Consider the following 18,425-nt stretch of genomic DNA (forward strand, 5'->3'; position numbering starts at 1 on the left):
CTTTCCATCTGGACTGCAGAGACAAAGTGAAAGAGAAAAACTAAGATCAATTCTTGTGACAAATAATGAGCACCCCCATTTTCCCAGCAGCAGGTTTGAGGACCTAATTTGCTTGATCCTCTATTTGCCTGGGCTGTGACTGTGATTTGTGTGATCTAAGAAAGTCCTGGAAAAGGAAAGAATATGGTAGATATAAGACTTATTCCTTTAAGATAAAAGGCTAAGAAGCACAGGCAATTTTTATTAAATTTAAAAAGACCTTCCAAGGTTTACAGAAGAACTTTTCAAAGCTCATTTGAGGTAAGAGCCACAAATAACTACCTGCTCCAGCTCTGTTCAGTTCCTCCTCTCAAAATTGAACCGAAATGCAGTCTGGCTTCTCTGCCTGGAAACTTCTTCCGGTATTTTCCTTAATGGAGCACAGAGGCAGAGGGGGTGAGGAGAAGGTCACTACTTTGAAGGTCTATGAAGCTTAAAACGTTCTGGCTACAGACTTCAGCTGAACCAATTTTGTTTTCCATGGTGAAGTCGAACCAAACAAAATCTTGGGAATGTGCCCAAAGAGCTTGTATTGAATATTAGAATTTTAGAAAGCAAAAGAAGCTGGAGGATTGATTATTTTGGCAAAGAGCACATTGTCAGCAAGGTGTTTCTTCACCCTTCGTAGCGTTTTCAGAAGTGTTGAAAATAATTTGAAAATAATTAGAAGCAAACACAAATGTTGGAAAGAAGCACTCCGGGGGTAGTTTCTTCCAGCCCGACGTTTTTCAAAGACCTCAGCTGAAAGTTGGGGGAGCACCCTTTGAGGGGAGATGGCGTGTTCGCTAATGAATATAGATAGCATTTCCTTATGGGCCGTATATTTTTTCCAGCAGGAAGTGGATAATCTACTATGACATTTCAGTGGGTTGGAACAAGATAGATAAATCAAATGCAAGTTACCCTGTTTCTTTATCAAACGAAAGATAAATGCCTTAATGGATTAGCAATCATGAAATATATAAGTATTTATAATACAGTACTGCTTTAAACACCATCTGCCAAAGAATGGTATTTATTCAGCCACTGATATGCGAACAGATTTTCTTCCACATTATGCAGAGAGGAAATATATCCTAGTGTTAACGAGCATGCACTTTGTATTTAGCCAGCCTCGATTCTAACAAAATTCTTTAGTTGACTGACGGTGTTGTTTTGATAACGTTACTTAACCCCACTTTCCTTTGTTGATAAAACGCTATAATAATCGTCCTACTTTTAAAAGTCATTTAGTCTATCAAACAAGATAATATGTGAAAAGCATTCCACCAAACGCCTAACACATGTAAGTACTCAATAAATAATAGCTGTTCTCATCATTCCACTGGTCAAATTTGACTCCACACACAATGAGAGTTTCACAGTATTTGGAACATCTGAACTGAATGCTTTTGAAAGGAGTGCTGAGAGACTAGATGAATGAGTCCCTCCTCTGGTTCTGGCAAATAGGTCTCTGTTTTAAAATTGAGGCATAGAATCAGTCTCCATAAGCTAGATCATGCTGTAGTAACAGTTCCCGAATAACATTGGCTTAAAACAACACAAGGAGATTCCTTGCTCACATCCCATGTTCATCATGGTTTGCAAGGTGGAGTTGTTATACCAGAGAGACCTGGAGGGGCTTACCTCAGCATTGAGTGTTCTGGCCTGGAGGTGGGGCATACACTTCCCTCCCATTCACAATTTGTTGGCCAATCCCATGGCCTCACACAAAGGGGTCAGGACATGTCACACTATCGTGGCCCTGGAAGGTGGAAACTGGACATCTGACGAACACTGATGCCTACCACAGGACCATAGACATAGTTGAAAATATACTCTTACCTCGTAGGTAGTGGGGCTTGAGGCGTCTTTATTGAGCTCCAAAATGATGAATTAACGTCTGTCACAGCAGTAGTGATATATGGTGCTTCTGAACCTTGGGCGAGACTGGGTGACTCATCCAAGTTGGTGGTACACACCACATGTTGCCTCGAGTTTCTGGGCTGCCGGACCATATGAGCAGTGCCATCAGTTGAGTCCTTCTGTTCAAGGTGTCCAAAGCCATTTTTATTCTCTCTGGCCTTTTTTCACTCTTCCATGCTAGTTGAAATGGCTTTATCTGTTTTTATCTCACATCTAATGGGCTTAATGTGTTCTAACTGTGTGGCGCTCCCTTTGGCGCCCTGGACGTCATGGCTGAGAGGCACCGTATAAAAACTATTGTTATTGTTATGATGATGAGTTCAAGCAGTGGAGGGGAAATTGTGAAATAACTTGGTACTGGAGCTATCATTATTTTCAGTGAAATGAAGTTTGGCTTCTTATTACACTAGTAAGCCTTGAAGATTAAATGGTATCTATAGTACGTATCTTAGCGATAGTCCAAAGAAGTCAAAATAAAAACTTTCGATACGGCATTTCATATATTATGAAACAGATGTTTGCTTTTAAGTATTCTTAATTTTTAAAAAAAAGTTGACACCCATATCAGACATAAAAAAACCCAACAAATGAAGAGACCCACACACTTGATTGTATTCATTCTCTCTTCCATTATGATTGGACGGCCAGCTATGTTAATTAATTTAACCCTTAGTACTCATCCTTTGCCAGTTTGCTGTGAGGTTGAGCAATAAGTTGTTTCATTGCTTTAGAAATGCATCATGAAGACGGAAGGTGCATGGAGTTCTGGAAAAAAGGACTGTTGAGGTCCCTTCCCTCGTGATGATGTGATATTATGTTCCCATTACTTGAATATTCATTATGGTTTCCCACATGTTTTTGGCTACCTCTGTTTCCTGAAACTGTTTACATTATTAAGTTGGTCTGGATTATAGAAACGTAGCTCAAACTCTGTGTATAGTTAGAGTAGCTTGGGATGTTTGCATATATGGGGTAGATTCCCTTTTCAGCCTAAGAGAATCGTGGAAGGTTTCTAAGAGGAGATGAGACAGAATAGTCAGGGTCTTGTTACCAAAGGGCCTCAAACCACAGATGGAAAACACGACACAGGGCTAGTCTGAGGAATTTTCTGGCACACCAGGAACTGGGCCCTCCCTGTGTCTTGAACCAGATAACTTTCCACAGAGAACACAGTGAAGGCTTCATTCCTTTTGGGGTGGGTAGAGAGGAAAGCTTTGGAGAGCATTGCCTGACTCAGAAACATGAGAAATCAGAACGTATCGATGCTGCTGTGTTTCCAGGACCTCCTACGACGAAATAGGCGGAGTATGACAAATTAATGTGAAAAGATGAAGTAGTAATGAGTACCTATTGCATAAGAAATCTGGTAGAACTGTGATCTAGAAACACAGAGGGAATCGACTGTCAGAAGACAGAATCTGAAGCTGGCATGTTCTACTCCAAGACCCCGAGTTTATTTTCCAGCTTAGATAATTCTCTCTTCTTTTGCTTTCTCCTCTTTACTGGGAAGCAGTGTGGCCCATTGGCAAAGATTCGGGATTTGGAGCAAGACTCTCTGGCTTGGAATCCTGGCTCAGCTCCTTTTAGCTCTGCGACCCTTTTAGCTCTGTGACTTCCCTGCTGTGTTGCTCAGTTTTCCCGATTTTACAAATGGGGATCATAGTAGTACCTTCTGGGCTGAATGAATCAAATGTGCAAAGCACATATAATAGTGTTTGGCACAGAGTAAGCGTTTGTTAAGTAAGTCCCATGTTTCCAAAGTTCCTTTTAACATAACTAGTTAAAATTCGAGAGAGTATAAAATTAATTTCTGGTGTATGTTCTGATGCCGTTGGAGATAGTAAGTATGTACTTATCAGATGATCAGGTAACCATTCAACCTCCCTTAGCCTCCCTTTTGTTATCTGTAGGAAGAGGAAAACATACCTATCTCAAGGGGTTGTAGTGAGGAATACATGAAATAAACATTTGAAAAGTGCTGCTTAAGAAAAGGTTCCTTCCTTATAGCACAGGGCACTCTGCTCAATACTCTGTAATAACCTAAATGGGAAAAGAATTTGAAAAAGAATAGATACATGTATATGTATAACTGAATCACTTTGCTGTATACCTGAAACTGACATGACATTGTTAATCAACTATACTCCAATATAAAATAAAACTTTTTTAAAAATTAGTATTTGAAGACAAAAAAAGCTGCCCTTAACTAAAATGAATGAATAGAATTGATTTTTTTTTTTAAAAAGTGTTCCTTCCTCCCTTTTCCTTTTCCTTTAAATAATCTTATCCTTGACTGTTAAAGATTTTTAAAAGTTAAGGCTTTTATCCCCAACTTGCTGTCATGAATCTGAAATGCAGCTCACTTGTCCATGTTCTGGGACGTAGAAGTCTGAAATTAACAGGTGACCAAGGCTCTACTTAAGGAATCTAGGTTGCTAAGGTCAGCACTGCAGCAAAGACGGAAAGGTAACAACAGCAGCTAGCATGTATTGAGTGCTTGTTGTGTGCTCGGTTCTGTTCTAAGAAGTTCTAAAAATCCTCACAACTTTATATGGAAGGGACCATTTTCATCCCCATTGTACAGAGAAAGATGCTGAGGCACAGGTGCTTAAGTAAATTACCCAAGGAGATACACTCAATACGTGGCAGAGCCAGGATGTGAATCCAGACCCTCTGGCTCCCCAAACCCATGCTCTTAACCCCCTTGCCATGTCGCTTCTCGAAAACAATGGCTATGAAGTCAGCAGATCTATATGTGCGTCTGCTTTGTGCTGTGTGCCCTTGTACACGTTTCATAACCTCTCTGAGCTGCATGTTCCTCTTCTGTGATATAGGAATAAAAGGCACTGATAAATGCAAAAACTCTCTAAGGTTATTGTGAGGATCAAATTAGATTAACAAACACAAAGCTCTTCGCCCCAGGCCTGGTATACAGTAAGGGCTCACTAAGTAGTAGTTGCCAATGTCATCGTGTATGACTAGAGACTGGGGCAGGTTCCTCCTTATCTACCTTTGCATTTTGTCAGCCTCCAGCTCTTGACCTATGGGTTCCTGGAGGTTTTTTAGTTCAGCCTCCCAAGAATGGGCATCCGCAGAAGTTGAGGTCAAAGGCATTGTCACTTTCCTAGACTCTGACACACTATTCCTGAGGGACCAAGGGCAGTTCACACACAGCCCTCATGGAGAAGTGGGTCTAGCCCACAAGCTGTACCGCTCAACCCCCTTCCTGGTGAGGGCTTTGCCCACCAGTCCTTAGACTAGGTAGACTCCTCACAAGGACAGCACTTGTGGTTCCAGGTTTGGTACCAGCTGAAGTGCTGGAGCTTGCTGTGGTGTGCATTTCTTTCAGCATGTTTTGGTTTGATTGCCTTTATTAATGCAGATCAAAAACATCCACACCTTTGGGAATCCCTGAGTGTCTATGACTCAGCCTCAGAGAACTCTGCGTTTCTTTCTCTGCCTCTTTCTGTGAGCACAGCGTCCACAGTTCTTTCAGAAGTAAAACTGCCCTAATTTCTACCCCTCGAGTCAATGGAGATGTGTCTGTTCAAGGCCAAGAATTCCTCTTTGCAAGAAATGCATTTATCTCCGAATTTATGAGCTATACAGATTAATTTTTCATTCATTTAATTTGCTTCCTGGGGACACAAACCATTTTGATGCAATAATTTTGATATAGAACTTAGATAATAGAGGAAAGGCTGCCTGAATAACGAATTTAAAACCTCAGCATCAGAGATGTTGGAATAAATACAATTGCCTTGGAAATATACTGCTTTGGAATGAAGACATTTAGATGGTAAATGACCTCTACATTTACATATCCTGGCCCAAACTCTTCCCTGAATTCCAGACTTGCATAGCTAAAGGCTTCTCTCCTCAGATATCTCATTGGCAAGTCAAGCAGCATCTTCAAAAAAGAATTTGACTTCTGCTTCCACCCAGGCTTGTCTGTGAATCCATTCAGCCTTCTGCATCTGGTAAATGGCCTCACCAGTTACTCAACTCAGAAAGGGGAGTTCTCCTTTGATCCTTCTCCCTCCCTCCTCAACTACCTTGGGTGGGCCTTGTACTTCATCAGCAAGCCCTCTCATTCTATCACCAAATAGCCCTCAAATACATCCACTTTTCTTAAATTCTGTAGGCACCATCCTAGTCTAGGCCACCATCGTCTCCTCTGATCTCCCCAGAACAGCCTCCAAGCTCATTTGATCGCATTCTCTGCCCAGCAACGGGAGTATTTAAGTCTTGTCACTGCTCTGCTTAAAGCCCCAGCTGCTTCCCAGTGAACTCAGAATAGGATCCAAGTTTACTACCATAGCCTATAAATCCCTGTGCCTCTCCCTCCAACTTCATCTAGAAACTACCAAATGATGTTTGAGCCACCCTGGAACTTTTTTCAATGCCTTGAACATCAAGCCTGTTCACACAAGTTAGCCTAGGTACCCAACTAACACAGTCAGCTCTGTAGTACTGTAATAGGTTTATAATACTTTTCACACAACGCATAAAAAACAAACACAAAAATAAACATTTTTAATCTTGCACTACAGTACCTTGAAAAGTACAGTAGTCCAGTACAACAGCTGGCATCCAGGGGCACGTTCACATCTTTGAAAGTTCACAAATTGAAGGTTCGGATGTAGGGGACTTACTTTACTACCCCATGACCCCTCTCCACCGTGCCTGCAATATTCTCCTCTTTTCAGCTAGGTTTCTACTCATTTAATAATTTCTATCAAATTAAAACTATTTATTTGTTTGCCTATGTGTCTGTCTTCCGAATCAGAATGTAAATTCCATGAAAGGAGTGTCTAGATACATTTTGTTTGCTAACATATATCTAGATTATATAGCTCAGATCTTGACACAGGGATACTCAAAAATTATACGTAGAATAAATTAGTGGATAAATGAATTAATAAAATAGTATAAATAGTATTTATTCAAATATCTTTAATTGTTAGCAATAATTAGTTCACCACATTTGTATTGAATGACAGAGCATGGACCGTGGAGTCTGACGTATAGGACATTTTGTCCTGGTTCTATCTCTTACTTAGCTGGGTAACCTTAGACAAACTAACCCTTTAAAGGGTCTCGATTTCTTGATCTGTAAAATGCGAGTTATAATGCTCTCTGTTTTATAAGTTGAAAAGTCCAGTGAGATAATGCAAATAAAAAGCAGAGTCCACAGTCATCACAAGTGTTCACGAGAAGATGCTTGCTGTTATCTTCATTAGAAGGACCACAAAAGGCATTGAGGGCCAATTAGCAAATACAGTTGGCATTTTCCTGCCTGCATAGGGCAAACAGCAACTAATAGACAATCTAATGCACTACGCTTTGTGCCATTATAGAGGATACACAGATAATAAGCACTTGTTGAATATTCTTGGCATCAAAGTCAAATGGATTTTCTTTACTTATATTCCATCAGTTACTTAAAATCTTGCCACATTGTAATTTGCTTCATATTTGAATCTTGATTTTCTTAGGCAAATTTTGTGTTTTTCCAGAGTTCCTAGTTCTTACTTTTTCTCTTGCATATGTAGCCTTATCTGGTTATTTTACTTTTTCCAACCTCTCAGTCATACTGATTATACAGTTAAGGCTCTTCTGCCTCCTTAGACTCCCCCTTTTGCAGATCTCTGTCCTTCTCCATCTCTGCCTTGTCCAAGCTGTCGTTCTGGGACCTTCCTTCCCTACACTGGTTGGCTGGTCCTCAGTGCGTACCAACATTTTCCTCTTATTTCATTTACTCCAGTGTTTTACTGGAGTCAACTTCAAGAAACATACTTAGTAAGTTTAATCTTTGAAAGTTCGAAAATACGTTCATATTTGATTAACCATTTGACTGGATATACAATTCTAGGTTTAACGTCATTTCCGTTTAGAAATTTGAAAGCAAGCTTCACTTTCTTCTAGTTTCTAGTAGAAACCAGTGAGACTAGTCTATATTGAGGCGTTCAATCCTTCTGCTTTCAGCCCTACTTCTAGTCTAAGATCTGTCTCTCTCTTAACCATTGATTTTAAGAAAAGAGGCTCAGGAATTCCCTGGCGGTCCAGTGGTTAGGACTCGGCGATTTCACTGCCAAGGGTGCGGGTGCGATCCCTGGTCGGGGAACTAGGATTCCGCAAGCCATGCACAGAGTGGCCAAAAATATAAAAAAATTAATTATATTAAATTTTTAAAAAAGAGGCTTTTGGGGAGGTGAAATAAACCAATTGGCATCGACTTCCTCTCCGTGTCCTTGTAGAATATTCTGTGCTTCAGCTTTCTCTGCCTCTTTTCCCCATCAGCATGGTCCCATCCATGTCATTCTTAAATTTGTTGGAATATCCCATTCACTAGTAATGCTCTCTCCCATCCTTTTTCCTCATATGAAGTTTTATGTTTGTTTGTTTAACTCATGTACTTTTATTTCAGTGGCTTATCAGGAGAGAGTGAAGGCAGTTATAGCTGTTCAAAGCCCCAAAATACACAACTTGAAATTATAGTACAGTTTGCCATCATTTAGAGTTACTGTAATTTATTGAACCAGTGCCAAAGTTTTGGACATATTTTCCTAATTTTTTTTCAGTATTACAACTATTTGACCACTTTATCTAGAAGGAAGCGGTTAGAGATAGGCCTTTGAGGACAGTACATGAGGGAATGATTGCTAAACACCTACTCTTAACAAGGTAACCTTTGGAAGCTAAGAAAAGATGGAAAAGTTTTCTTTCTTTCTTTTTTTTTTAAGTTCAGAATGCCCCACAAAGAACCCTCACAGACTGTGTGTTAGAAAGCCTTGTGGGAAGGAGAGAGGTATTAAGAGTATTAAGGAGATTTAGAAAGTTGTTTATTTAGATCCTTGCCAATAAAATTTGTCGATATTCCTGATTACATCCATAGAAAAAAAAATTTTTTTAAATAGGATTTCTCCATCTAAGTGTGTGAACACTTTTAAAACTCTTGATGTTGAGTTGACAAATTTCCCTCCAGAAGAATTGCACCAATTTGCATTCCTACCAATCACAGACCTCTTTTTTTTTTTTATTTATTGTTTTTGGCTGCGTTGGGTCTTCGTTGCTGCTCACGGGCTTTCTCTAGTTGCAGCGAGTGGGGCTACTCTTCGTTGCGGTGCGCAGGCTTCTCACTGCGGTGGCTTCTCGTTGCAGAGCGTGGGCTCTAGGCACACAGGCTTCAGTAGTTGTGGCGCACAGGCTTAGCTGGTCCACAGCATGTGGGACGTTCCCAGAGCAGGGCTCGAACCCAGGTCCCCTGCATTGGCAGGCAGACTCCCAACTACTGCACCACCAGGGAAGTCCCAATCACAGACGTCTTAAACACACGCTAAGATGACATCCACAAGATGATTTGCTAGTTTTATAAACAAAATTGGGGCTCATTATCTTCATACACATTTCTTTGATTATTACTGATGTTACTACCCATATTGTATTACCCAACTGCTCAAACCAATCCTCCGTAGGTATTGCCAGCCTCACTTTAGAAATCTATAGACTGAGACTCAGGGACCTTTTTTTTTTTTTTTTTTTGCGGTACGCGGGCCTCTCACTGTTGTGCCCTCTCCCGTTGCGGAGCACAGGCTCCGGACGCGCAGGCTCAGCGGCCATGGCTCACGGGCCCAGCCGCTCCGCGGCATGTGGGATCTTCCCGGACCGGGGCACGAACCCGTGTCCCCTGCATCGGCAGGCGGACTCCCAACCACTGCACCACCAGGGAAGCCCTCAGGGACTTTTAAGAATTCTCAAGATCACACAGCTTTCAAGTGTTTGAAAGCATATGCGGGTGTAGATATTGCTTTGCCAAAAAGTAATTTAAGAACATGTGACTTATCTGCTCATCTTTTTTTTTTTAAACAGAAAATCAGATCATTCTTTCTGGACCTTAGATGTAAATAATTATGTCAGACATCTTCTACTTCTTGAAACAAATAGTTGAAGAACCCTTCATGCAAAGCCTAGACTGGGAGGGATGTCCCAGGTACACAGGATTATTGCACAGGGTTACAAGGACAGGATTCAATGGACCCATGAGAACTTAGCTTTCTCTGGGATCTAGATATTGCCTTCCTTGTCTCACTGTGCGTGTCTATGTATATTTTTAAGGGACTGTAAATTTCTGGGTTTTATGAACCATGTGGCAAAATGATCCTCCACAGTAGCTCCTCACTCTGCCCCATCCCCAGGTTCACTTTCCAAAGTTTCAATTACCTGTTATCAACCGTGGTCTAAAAATATGAAACAGAAAATTCTAGAAAACAATAATTCATAAATTTTAAATTGTGTGCCATTCTGAGGAGAGTGATGAACTCTCCTGCCATCCCCCTCTGTCCCTTGAATCATACGTTTGTCCAGCGTATCCACCCGTTAGTCACTTAGTAGCCCTCTAGGTTATCAGATTGACTGTCCGTCAGTGGCAGCACATGTGTTCAAGTGACCCTTATTTTACTGAATAATGTTCCCAAAGCACAAGAGTAGTGATGCTGGCAATTCGGATATGCCAAAGAGAAGCTGTAAAGAGCTGCTTTTAAGTGAAAAGGTGAAAGTTCTCAACTTAATAAGGAAAGAAGAATAAACTGTAAGCTGAGGTCGCTGTGATCTACAGTAAGAGCGCATCTTCTATCCGTGAAATTGTGAAGAAGGAAAAAGAAGTTTGTGCTAGTTTTGCTGTCACGCCTCAAACTGCAAAAGTTAAGGCCACAGTGTGTCATAGGTGCTTAGTTAAGATGGAAAAAGCATTAAATATGTACAGTAAGATATTTTGAGAGACCACTTATACATAACTTATTATTATAGTATATTGTTATCATTGTTCTATGTTATCAGTAGTTACAGTTGTTCATCACTTACTGTGCCTCGTTTATAAATTAAACTTTATCATAAGTATGTGTGGATAAGAAAAAGAGTATACATAGGGTTTGACATTATCTGTGGTTTTAGGCATCCGCATGGGGTCTTGGAAACTATCCCCTACAGATAAGGGAGCACTGCTGTATTTAAGAAACGTATAGAAAATTACAATGTGAAAACGGCCAGTACAGTACAGATACCTATACCATACTCTGATATTAAATTACATGGACAAACCCCAGCTTCAGAATCTTTCTAAAATCAATCATATGCAAAATACCTGGTTTCTGAAGGGGCATATGAAAAAGTATATATAATTTCATAAACTGCAATATGGCTTACTTAGTAACTTATATTTATTTAAAGAAGCCTAAGCTTTCCAAATGTATAGTATCTTCCAGGTGTCTTTATCCTAGCAAGTCTAAAAATTACCAAGTAATACCATTCCACCAACCTAAATTCTCTAAGATTTTTTTGTGCAAAGTGTTAAATGCCCTTCATCCCAGACTTGGTAGCATAGTGTTCGGTGTGGATCTGGAAGCTCCCAGGAAAGGATGGTGCATAGTGAGGGTGACACAAGTTGAACTGCCCTTTCCTATGGCTGGACCTGAAGAATTCCCTTATGCATCATCGCTGCAGGGAGGTTAAAAGTCCAAGTTCTAAGTACCAATACCACAGTACTCCAATGTGGATGAATCTCAAAAACATTATGCTAAGTGGAGGACACCAGACACTTAAAGGTCACATACTGTATGATCTCATTGATATGGAATATCCAGAATAGAGAAATCCCTGGAGACAGAAGGAAGGTTAGTGGTTGCCAGGGGCGTGAGGGGAGGGGAGAATTGAGAGAAACTGCTTAAGGGATGAGGGTTTTGCTGAGAGTGTAACTGAAGGTGGGGTCTGGCTGCTCGCCAGTAAAGAGGCAAGGTTGGCAGAAAGGAAAGTCTGCCTGATTTTGGATGCCGGCGACTGGGGGCCATGCGGGGGAGGGCGGATGCCTGTCCAAAGGCCGACTCCACCCCTCACAATCAGAGGGCAAGAGCTTTTATAGGTTGAAGGAAAGGGCTACATGCAGAAACAGCACAGTCAGCTCTGACAGTCATCTTGAAATCGGTCATCGCTGGTCTGACCAGCGTCATCCTGATTGTTTTAAGTACAGTTAATCTTCAGTTCCAGGGTCGGTTTGTTCCCATTTCCTTGAGGCCAATTCTTGGAATTGTGGCAGCTAATGTCACGGCTACAGTCTGGCCATCACGTAGTTAACTTCTTCCACCTGATGGGGTTTCAGCGTCTATAAGACAGCTCACAGGATAGGGCTCAGAATATTATCTATAGCCCTTGAGAAGGAACTAAAGGTCTTTAACTGCGCTTAATGACTAAACTATTATTATTTAGTCTTGTTGTACGGTTTTCCTTTGTTTCTGCATTTTCTCATTTCTCTGATTAAACTTATTCTTTGGTTAAAGTTTTTCCACAGACAAAAGGCAGGCGGAGGACACGGGGGCCAAGGACCACAGGTGGGGTCCTGCTCCGTTTCAGGAGCGATGGAAATATTTTGGAACTAGATAGAGGTGGTAGTCACACAGCATTGCAAATGTATTAAATGCCACTGAATAGTTCACTTGAAAATGGTGAATTTTATGTTATGTGAATTTCACCTCAACCCATTCTTTTTTTAACAAAACTCCAAGTTCCTAAACCCAATAGACCTGGACTTGGAAACTGACAACTTCCTAGCTGTATGATGTTGGGCAAGTTATTCTCATTTTCTAACCTGGATCCTAACTTTAACCGTTTTACCTTAAACCTCCGGCAACATCCATACAGGATTGCCGTGAGGATTATAGGAGATCATGTACATAAAACCTTTGGCGCAGTGGCTGGCACATCCTAGATTCTTAGGAAACGGTAGCTACCACTGCTAATACTCCTGGCAGCAGCAGCAATAGCAGTAAATGGTAGCTGTGTTTCAACCCAGATTCCTGAATAGTCAAGTGACTGTTTTCCAGTTGATCGTCTTGCTTCAGGTCCTCCAGTAGGAAAAGAACACATACCTGACTTCGACTTCAGCCTTGTATTCGCTCAGCAGAGTCCTTCTTTTGAAAGACAAGTTTTAGATGAAAACCATGGTTAATGTCAAAATGGAACACATCCCTAAAATACCAACTTATCAGCTTTCCCGGGAGCGTAGGGGGCACTGCTTCCCAATGTGTGCTCCTTTCCTGAAAAGGGACCAACCCGTGAAAAAACAGTCATACACTGGAGCATTTAAAGGGAAGTGTGAGAAGGGGAAAAAAAAGGAATTTCCCTGAGCTTCAGAGAAGGAAAACTGTGCAGTCAGTTGGAAGTTGCCGTTTATCTGGAGTGCATGGTATGGGTGACAGACAGGGGCGGCTTGATGGTTTTAGGAGGTCTGTGTCCTCTCTCTCCATCAACAATGGCTTCCTCAACATGACCTTTTCTGAATGGAATTCTCCGAAGAGCCGGGAGCACATTTGCTGCTTTACTGACTGACATTCTGTTACCCACATGTGCTTTGGTTTTATTTGTTCTTCCTATGAGCTCCCCAAATCGAGAGGAGGCTGGAAGAATTTTTATGAGATAGAAATGTACTGTTTTGTAGTCTCCTTGTGACTCCCTAATTTGTTTTCCCGAAGCCTAATCAAGTGAGACGTAAAGGACAGCCAACATAAATACCATTTATTGAATGAGGCAACAAAAGTAAAATCTGTTGAAACAGCATGTTCCCCAGCTAGTCCATGGAAGAGTGAGAAGCAAGACGAGGCTGCTAAGGTTATGGAAAGTACATGGTCTTCAATGTGAGACAGCTCAGGTGGACATGGATTTGCTTCCTGGTGCTATTAATTATTAGCCATGTGACCTTGAGCAAAACCTTATTAGCTTTGGGGACTTTAGTGTCATTATGTGAAGATTGGGGAGGATAAAATCCATTCCCAACAGGTGTTGAAAGCATTTCTTGAGTTACCCTGTTTGCAGTGGCTCAGTGCTCAGCAAAGAGCTGACAATAAACATCCTTTTCCCCTTGCACTGCAAAGCATCAAGGGAGGTGATGGGGCAGCTTTTGTCATCATAGTGGCCGGCAGGTTTTGTGCATTGTTGTGGGTTAGGGGATGCTTACTTCGTGCTTTCTGTCCATTATCTCATTTAAATCCTTACATCAAGTCTATGTGGTAAACTTTATCATACCCAGTTTAGTCGCAGAACACGAGGCTCAGAGACGTTAAGTAATTAGTCCGAGATGGCGCTGCTCGAAAGTAGAAGAGCTGATATCCAAACAGAAGTCTCTCTGACAATGAAGGTTGCACCCATAACCTCTTCTACCACCTAAAGGCTTCACCCCGGGTCTGGCTGAGGTGTAGTTGATCTGTGGTCTGTTGAACTGAATCTTGGAACCCTACAGTAGATGCTGAGTAGTAAACCTTTGTGTTACCTTCACCTGGGGTCAGAGTTCCAGCTTCAGAGAGACACTATGTACCCATGGCCACTGTTCTCTGAGACCCAGAAAGTCAACTCAGTTGAGTGACCTACCCCTGTGGGTCTTTGTGACAGGCCAGGCATATTCATGTGGCCCCCTGCATGGTGGTGGGCAGGTCAGATGACCACTGCACAGTTGGATAAAGCTAAGTCAAGAAAAGCCATGTGTGCAAATGCAGTTCTTTCCAAAATGATGGTCCGTCTGCAAGGGTGTAACCGGCAGTGATGTTCCTGGCATTCATCGCAAACACCCCAGGCTGCTTGGGTAATGAATTTGTTTTTTTTTTGGGTAATGAATTTCTGAGGGTTAGTCATTAACAGGTTTCCTGCCTTCCTCCCCCTTTGACAGGCCCAGCTGTGAGATACAGTGAGTTAAAGATGTCAGAGGCCAGCCCGCCCCCCCTGCTTGGGCAGCACACGACGCATATCCTGAAGGAGGTCCTCAGATACGATGACAGGGCCATCACAGAGCTGCTCAGCGCTGGAGTGGTGACCCAACATGAGGTTGAGTGACAAAGGAAATACGCTTTTTTGCAAAACCACAGTTGGAATGCATTTTGCTAGCAAAGGTAAAGTAGCCTTTCCGGACCCTGATCCCCAGTTCTGGTGCCTGCCACTGAAGAGTTAGAGGAATTCCAGAGTTCCTGCCTGGCCTCTCCAGAATGGCGCTGGTATCAGTGAATCGAGTGCTTTCTAAACGCACCCCACCTTTGATTCCTTACCATTTACCCCCAGATAATAGATTAATTGTGGATTTGTGGGATTTTTTTTTTTTGGGTGAAGTTTTTTTTTTTTCTGGAAAAATACATTCCTCATTCTAATTACGTTAATAGCCTAAACGTTTGCCCCTCCAGCCCACGCAGGTCTGAAAAAGAGCAGATCTCTTGACGTTCTTTACTTGCACATAAAGTCCTCATTTAAACCTTTGTTAGGAAGTCAAAGCAATAAGCAGAATGACAGTCTCGGTGATTGATTTTAAACAGAATAACTTAATTTTGAGCTCATGAACCCTTTGTTAATCTGTAACTTAAACCATGGAATTTGTTAATGTCCATTATAACACTGAGCTCCGTTCTCCCCCATGGGGGTAAATAATGGCTTTATGTTGTATTTCTTCGATTATTTCATGAGACACGGCAGAAAATCAGTCTCCACCAATGAATTTTGGGATGTAGGGGGTGAAGAGTGGTTCTTTAATTGGTACCTCATTTTGAGCCAAGTACAAATGCAACAGGTTTTTAAATGAATGTCAGATGACTATCTCGGTATTAAATAACGTCTAAATAATGACAAATTGGAGAATGAAAGGAAAATATTTCTTTGTGATCTGAGTATCCACTGTAGAAGAATATATCATGCCTTAATACTAAGTATTTGCATTTAAGTATTTGTCAGTGAGTTCGAAATACAGAAACATCTTCCTGTCCAGAAGGTGGTAGCTGATTTGCCTATATGTTCCAGGATGAATTGTCACTCAGACTGCCAATCACCCAAGCCCAGGTACAGACCAAGGAATCAGATGACCCCATGATGAGTATCCTCCTATGAACACAATTCACGCTGTTAGGCACATATATCTTAAAGCCGTGTCATTACATGCCAAGTGGTCATTGAAAGTTAAATTACAGATGTTCATTTTTCAAACTGTGATTTAGAGCTAGTTTTCTTTTTTTTTTTTTTTGCGGTACGCGGGCCTCTCACTGTTGTGGCCTCTCCTGTTGCGGAGCACAGGCTCAGCGGCCGTGGCTCACGGGCCCAGCCGCTCTGCAGCATGTGGGATCTTCCCAGACCGGGGCACGAACCCGTGTCCCCTGCATCGGCAGGCAGACTCTCAACCATTGCTCCACCAGGGAAGCCCTTAGAGCTAGTTTTCTTATGGTGTTCTTTTTTATTGGGAAGATTCAAGCCATTTATGCATGCTGTAAGCCCCAATGTGTTTGTAGAATCAAGGACTCCAAAGGAAGTTTGTCTTCTCATGAGGCCTCCTGGGACTTTCTAGAAGAATGCCTACTAATTCTTGAAACACTTATTGTCCTCTCTGCTTTCCTCTTTGTGGACAACTTATTCTGAAGAACTCCTGCTGTTATCCCACTAGTTAGAATTTCATCATGCAAGGGTAATTTGATACCTTCTTCAGTACTTTTCCCCCAGTGGCTAATTCGTAGATATATATTTGGAGACAGTCACTTCAGGCCAGACATCTAAATGAAATTCTTCCATGTATATACAATTAGTAATGAAAATGGTAAAAGGCTGGATGACAGAGAATTGGCAAAACACATACCTTGAAAGACGTTTCTCCACTATTTCTCCTAGTGAGCCAAGTAGATGTCTTAAAATGCAAATTACTTGGTTACTGAGCAATAACCCTTAAATATCTGGGTCTCCATATGTAGCAGGATGTTGATCATTTAGACAGGGTCACAAAATGCCTCTAAAACCTTGAAATCAATTACGGTTGGTTGATTGCGCAGTCTTGGTCCCTAGCAGAGTTGCCATTGGAGACCGTCTCCAGTGTAATCGTGTATGTAGCTGTCCAGATTTCCACCTACACACCTCAAAACGATCCAGGAGAACTTTGAACCTGTTCATTACCCAACAGATAGCACTTACCCAACTGATTAGGTGAGAGAAGTAATTTAGAATATGTTTCAAGTTCAGATAGATAATTAGTCCTGCAAGAAACACTGTGCTTGCTACAATTTCTAGCAACATGTCCCAGATCAAGTTATACCTATAAACAATGTGCTGTTTTAATTATCAGGACCTATTATCTTATGCATTTCCAAAGCCAAACATACTATTAAGATACCATATGCTCCAGTTCACTTTGTGTCAAGGCCTACCTTCTGGCAGATTTGTGTCTGAGGTTGGCCTAGAAAGTTCTTTGAAACTTCGCGGGTTAATCATTATGTGTGTCCACGAGCAACTGGTTTCCTTCCCTTGATTTTTTTCTTAAACTTTCTGCTGCCATGATTTTCTGGTTAATCAAGCATATTTTCCGTCATGCATTCTGATATGCTGAATGTTTCCCCAGAAGAAGAGAAATGAACATTGACCAGTTTTGTGTGACTTCCCCGGGTTACTTGGTGTTCTTTCGTATTCAGTCCATCTACTAGGAGTTAGAAGCCCAGTCATGATTTAGAAAAACAGAAAAACAAGGGAGGTCTCACATAGGTTATTTCATACTAGCTCATTAGACTATTAGACTATGTGGGGTTAACCTCTTAGATAACCCCACAGTGGGGGGCTTTTGCATAAGACTTCAAGACCCCTGCTTTCAGCCTTTTGCACGGAAATTCACACCCGCTTGTATCTCACCTGAATTTGGTAGCTCACCACTGACCCTTCGGTCCCATGACGTCGGCATGTGGTCTGCTTTTACGGATGTGAGTCTTGCTTGTCACTGTCCCATGTGGCTCAATGCTGCCTTTATCCACAGGACCCGTTCTCCAGATCCTGGGCCAGCAGGTGCTGAGAAAGAACGTTAGGTCCAGATCGTCTGCCTCTGCTCTGACAGCTCATGTGGCAAAGGAGACGAGAGGGAAAGAAAGGCACAGTCCTCACCCTCCATTCCCTGGCCCTGGGCTATTCATTTTCAAACTCATCCCCAAAGATTAATAGATTTTTCTTGCATTTGCTTCTGTTCATGGGAGAATATCCGCTATAGTGAGTCCTTAAATTCATGAGATTCTTCAGACACGGGATGCCAGCAGAAAATGGTGGTTCACCTTGATAGTAGTATCAATGACACTTAGGAGGCCAGAATGTCAAGCTCACTTCTTTTCCCTCTCTATTTTGTGGTACAGTCATTATTTGATAAGGAGGATGAAAAGGTTCTGGAAAAAAAGGTACATAATTCCATTTCAAACAGCTGTTGGGAAAATAAAAAACACATCACAGGGGAAATGTAGAACTTTTCTCAGACATCAGGATAAAATTGTGTTACTTCTTACAGTCTTAGTAGAGAAATACCAGGGTTCAGTGTTTTATAAATTCCTACTCTCATATGATGCTTAAATGGTTTCTCTGTGTAGACATACCAGGCTATCTTCTGGGCACAAATGGACCTGAGCTGGCTCTATGCAGGACAGGTTTATGTGGTGGGATTCGTGGAGTAT

At 41.7% G+C, this 18,425-nt stretch overlaps 1 protein-coding gene across 2 annotated transcripts in view; it reads left to right on the plus strand.

The window, feature by feature from the left end:
- Positions 1–15,598, plus strand: part of SUGCT (succinyl-CoA:glutarate-CoA transferase) — a 683,669-nt gene extending 668,071 nt beyond the window's left edge. For both annotated transcript variants that reach the window (XM_082662115.1, XM_082662116.1), the window contains one exon: positions 14,654–15,598. In XM_082662115.1, coding sequence (XP_082518241.1) covers positions 14,654–14,817 — 164 coding nt within the window. In that variant the 3' untranslated portion in view covers positions 14,818–15,598. The remainder of the gene's footprint in view (positions 1–14,653) is intronic.
- The last annotated feature ends 2,827 nt before the right edge of the window (positions 15,599–18,425 follow it).

The sequence above is a fragment of the Grampus griseus genome (assembly GCF_964374135.1).
Source record: "Grampus griseus genome assembly, chromosome: 9".
NCBI classification, from domain to species: Eukaryota; Metazoa; Chordata; class Mammalia; order Artiodactyla; family Delphinidae; genus Grampus; species Grampus griseus.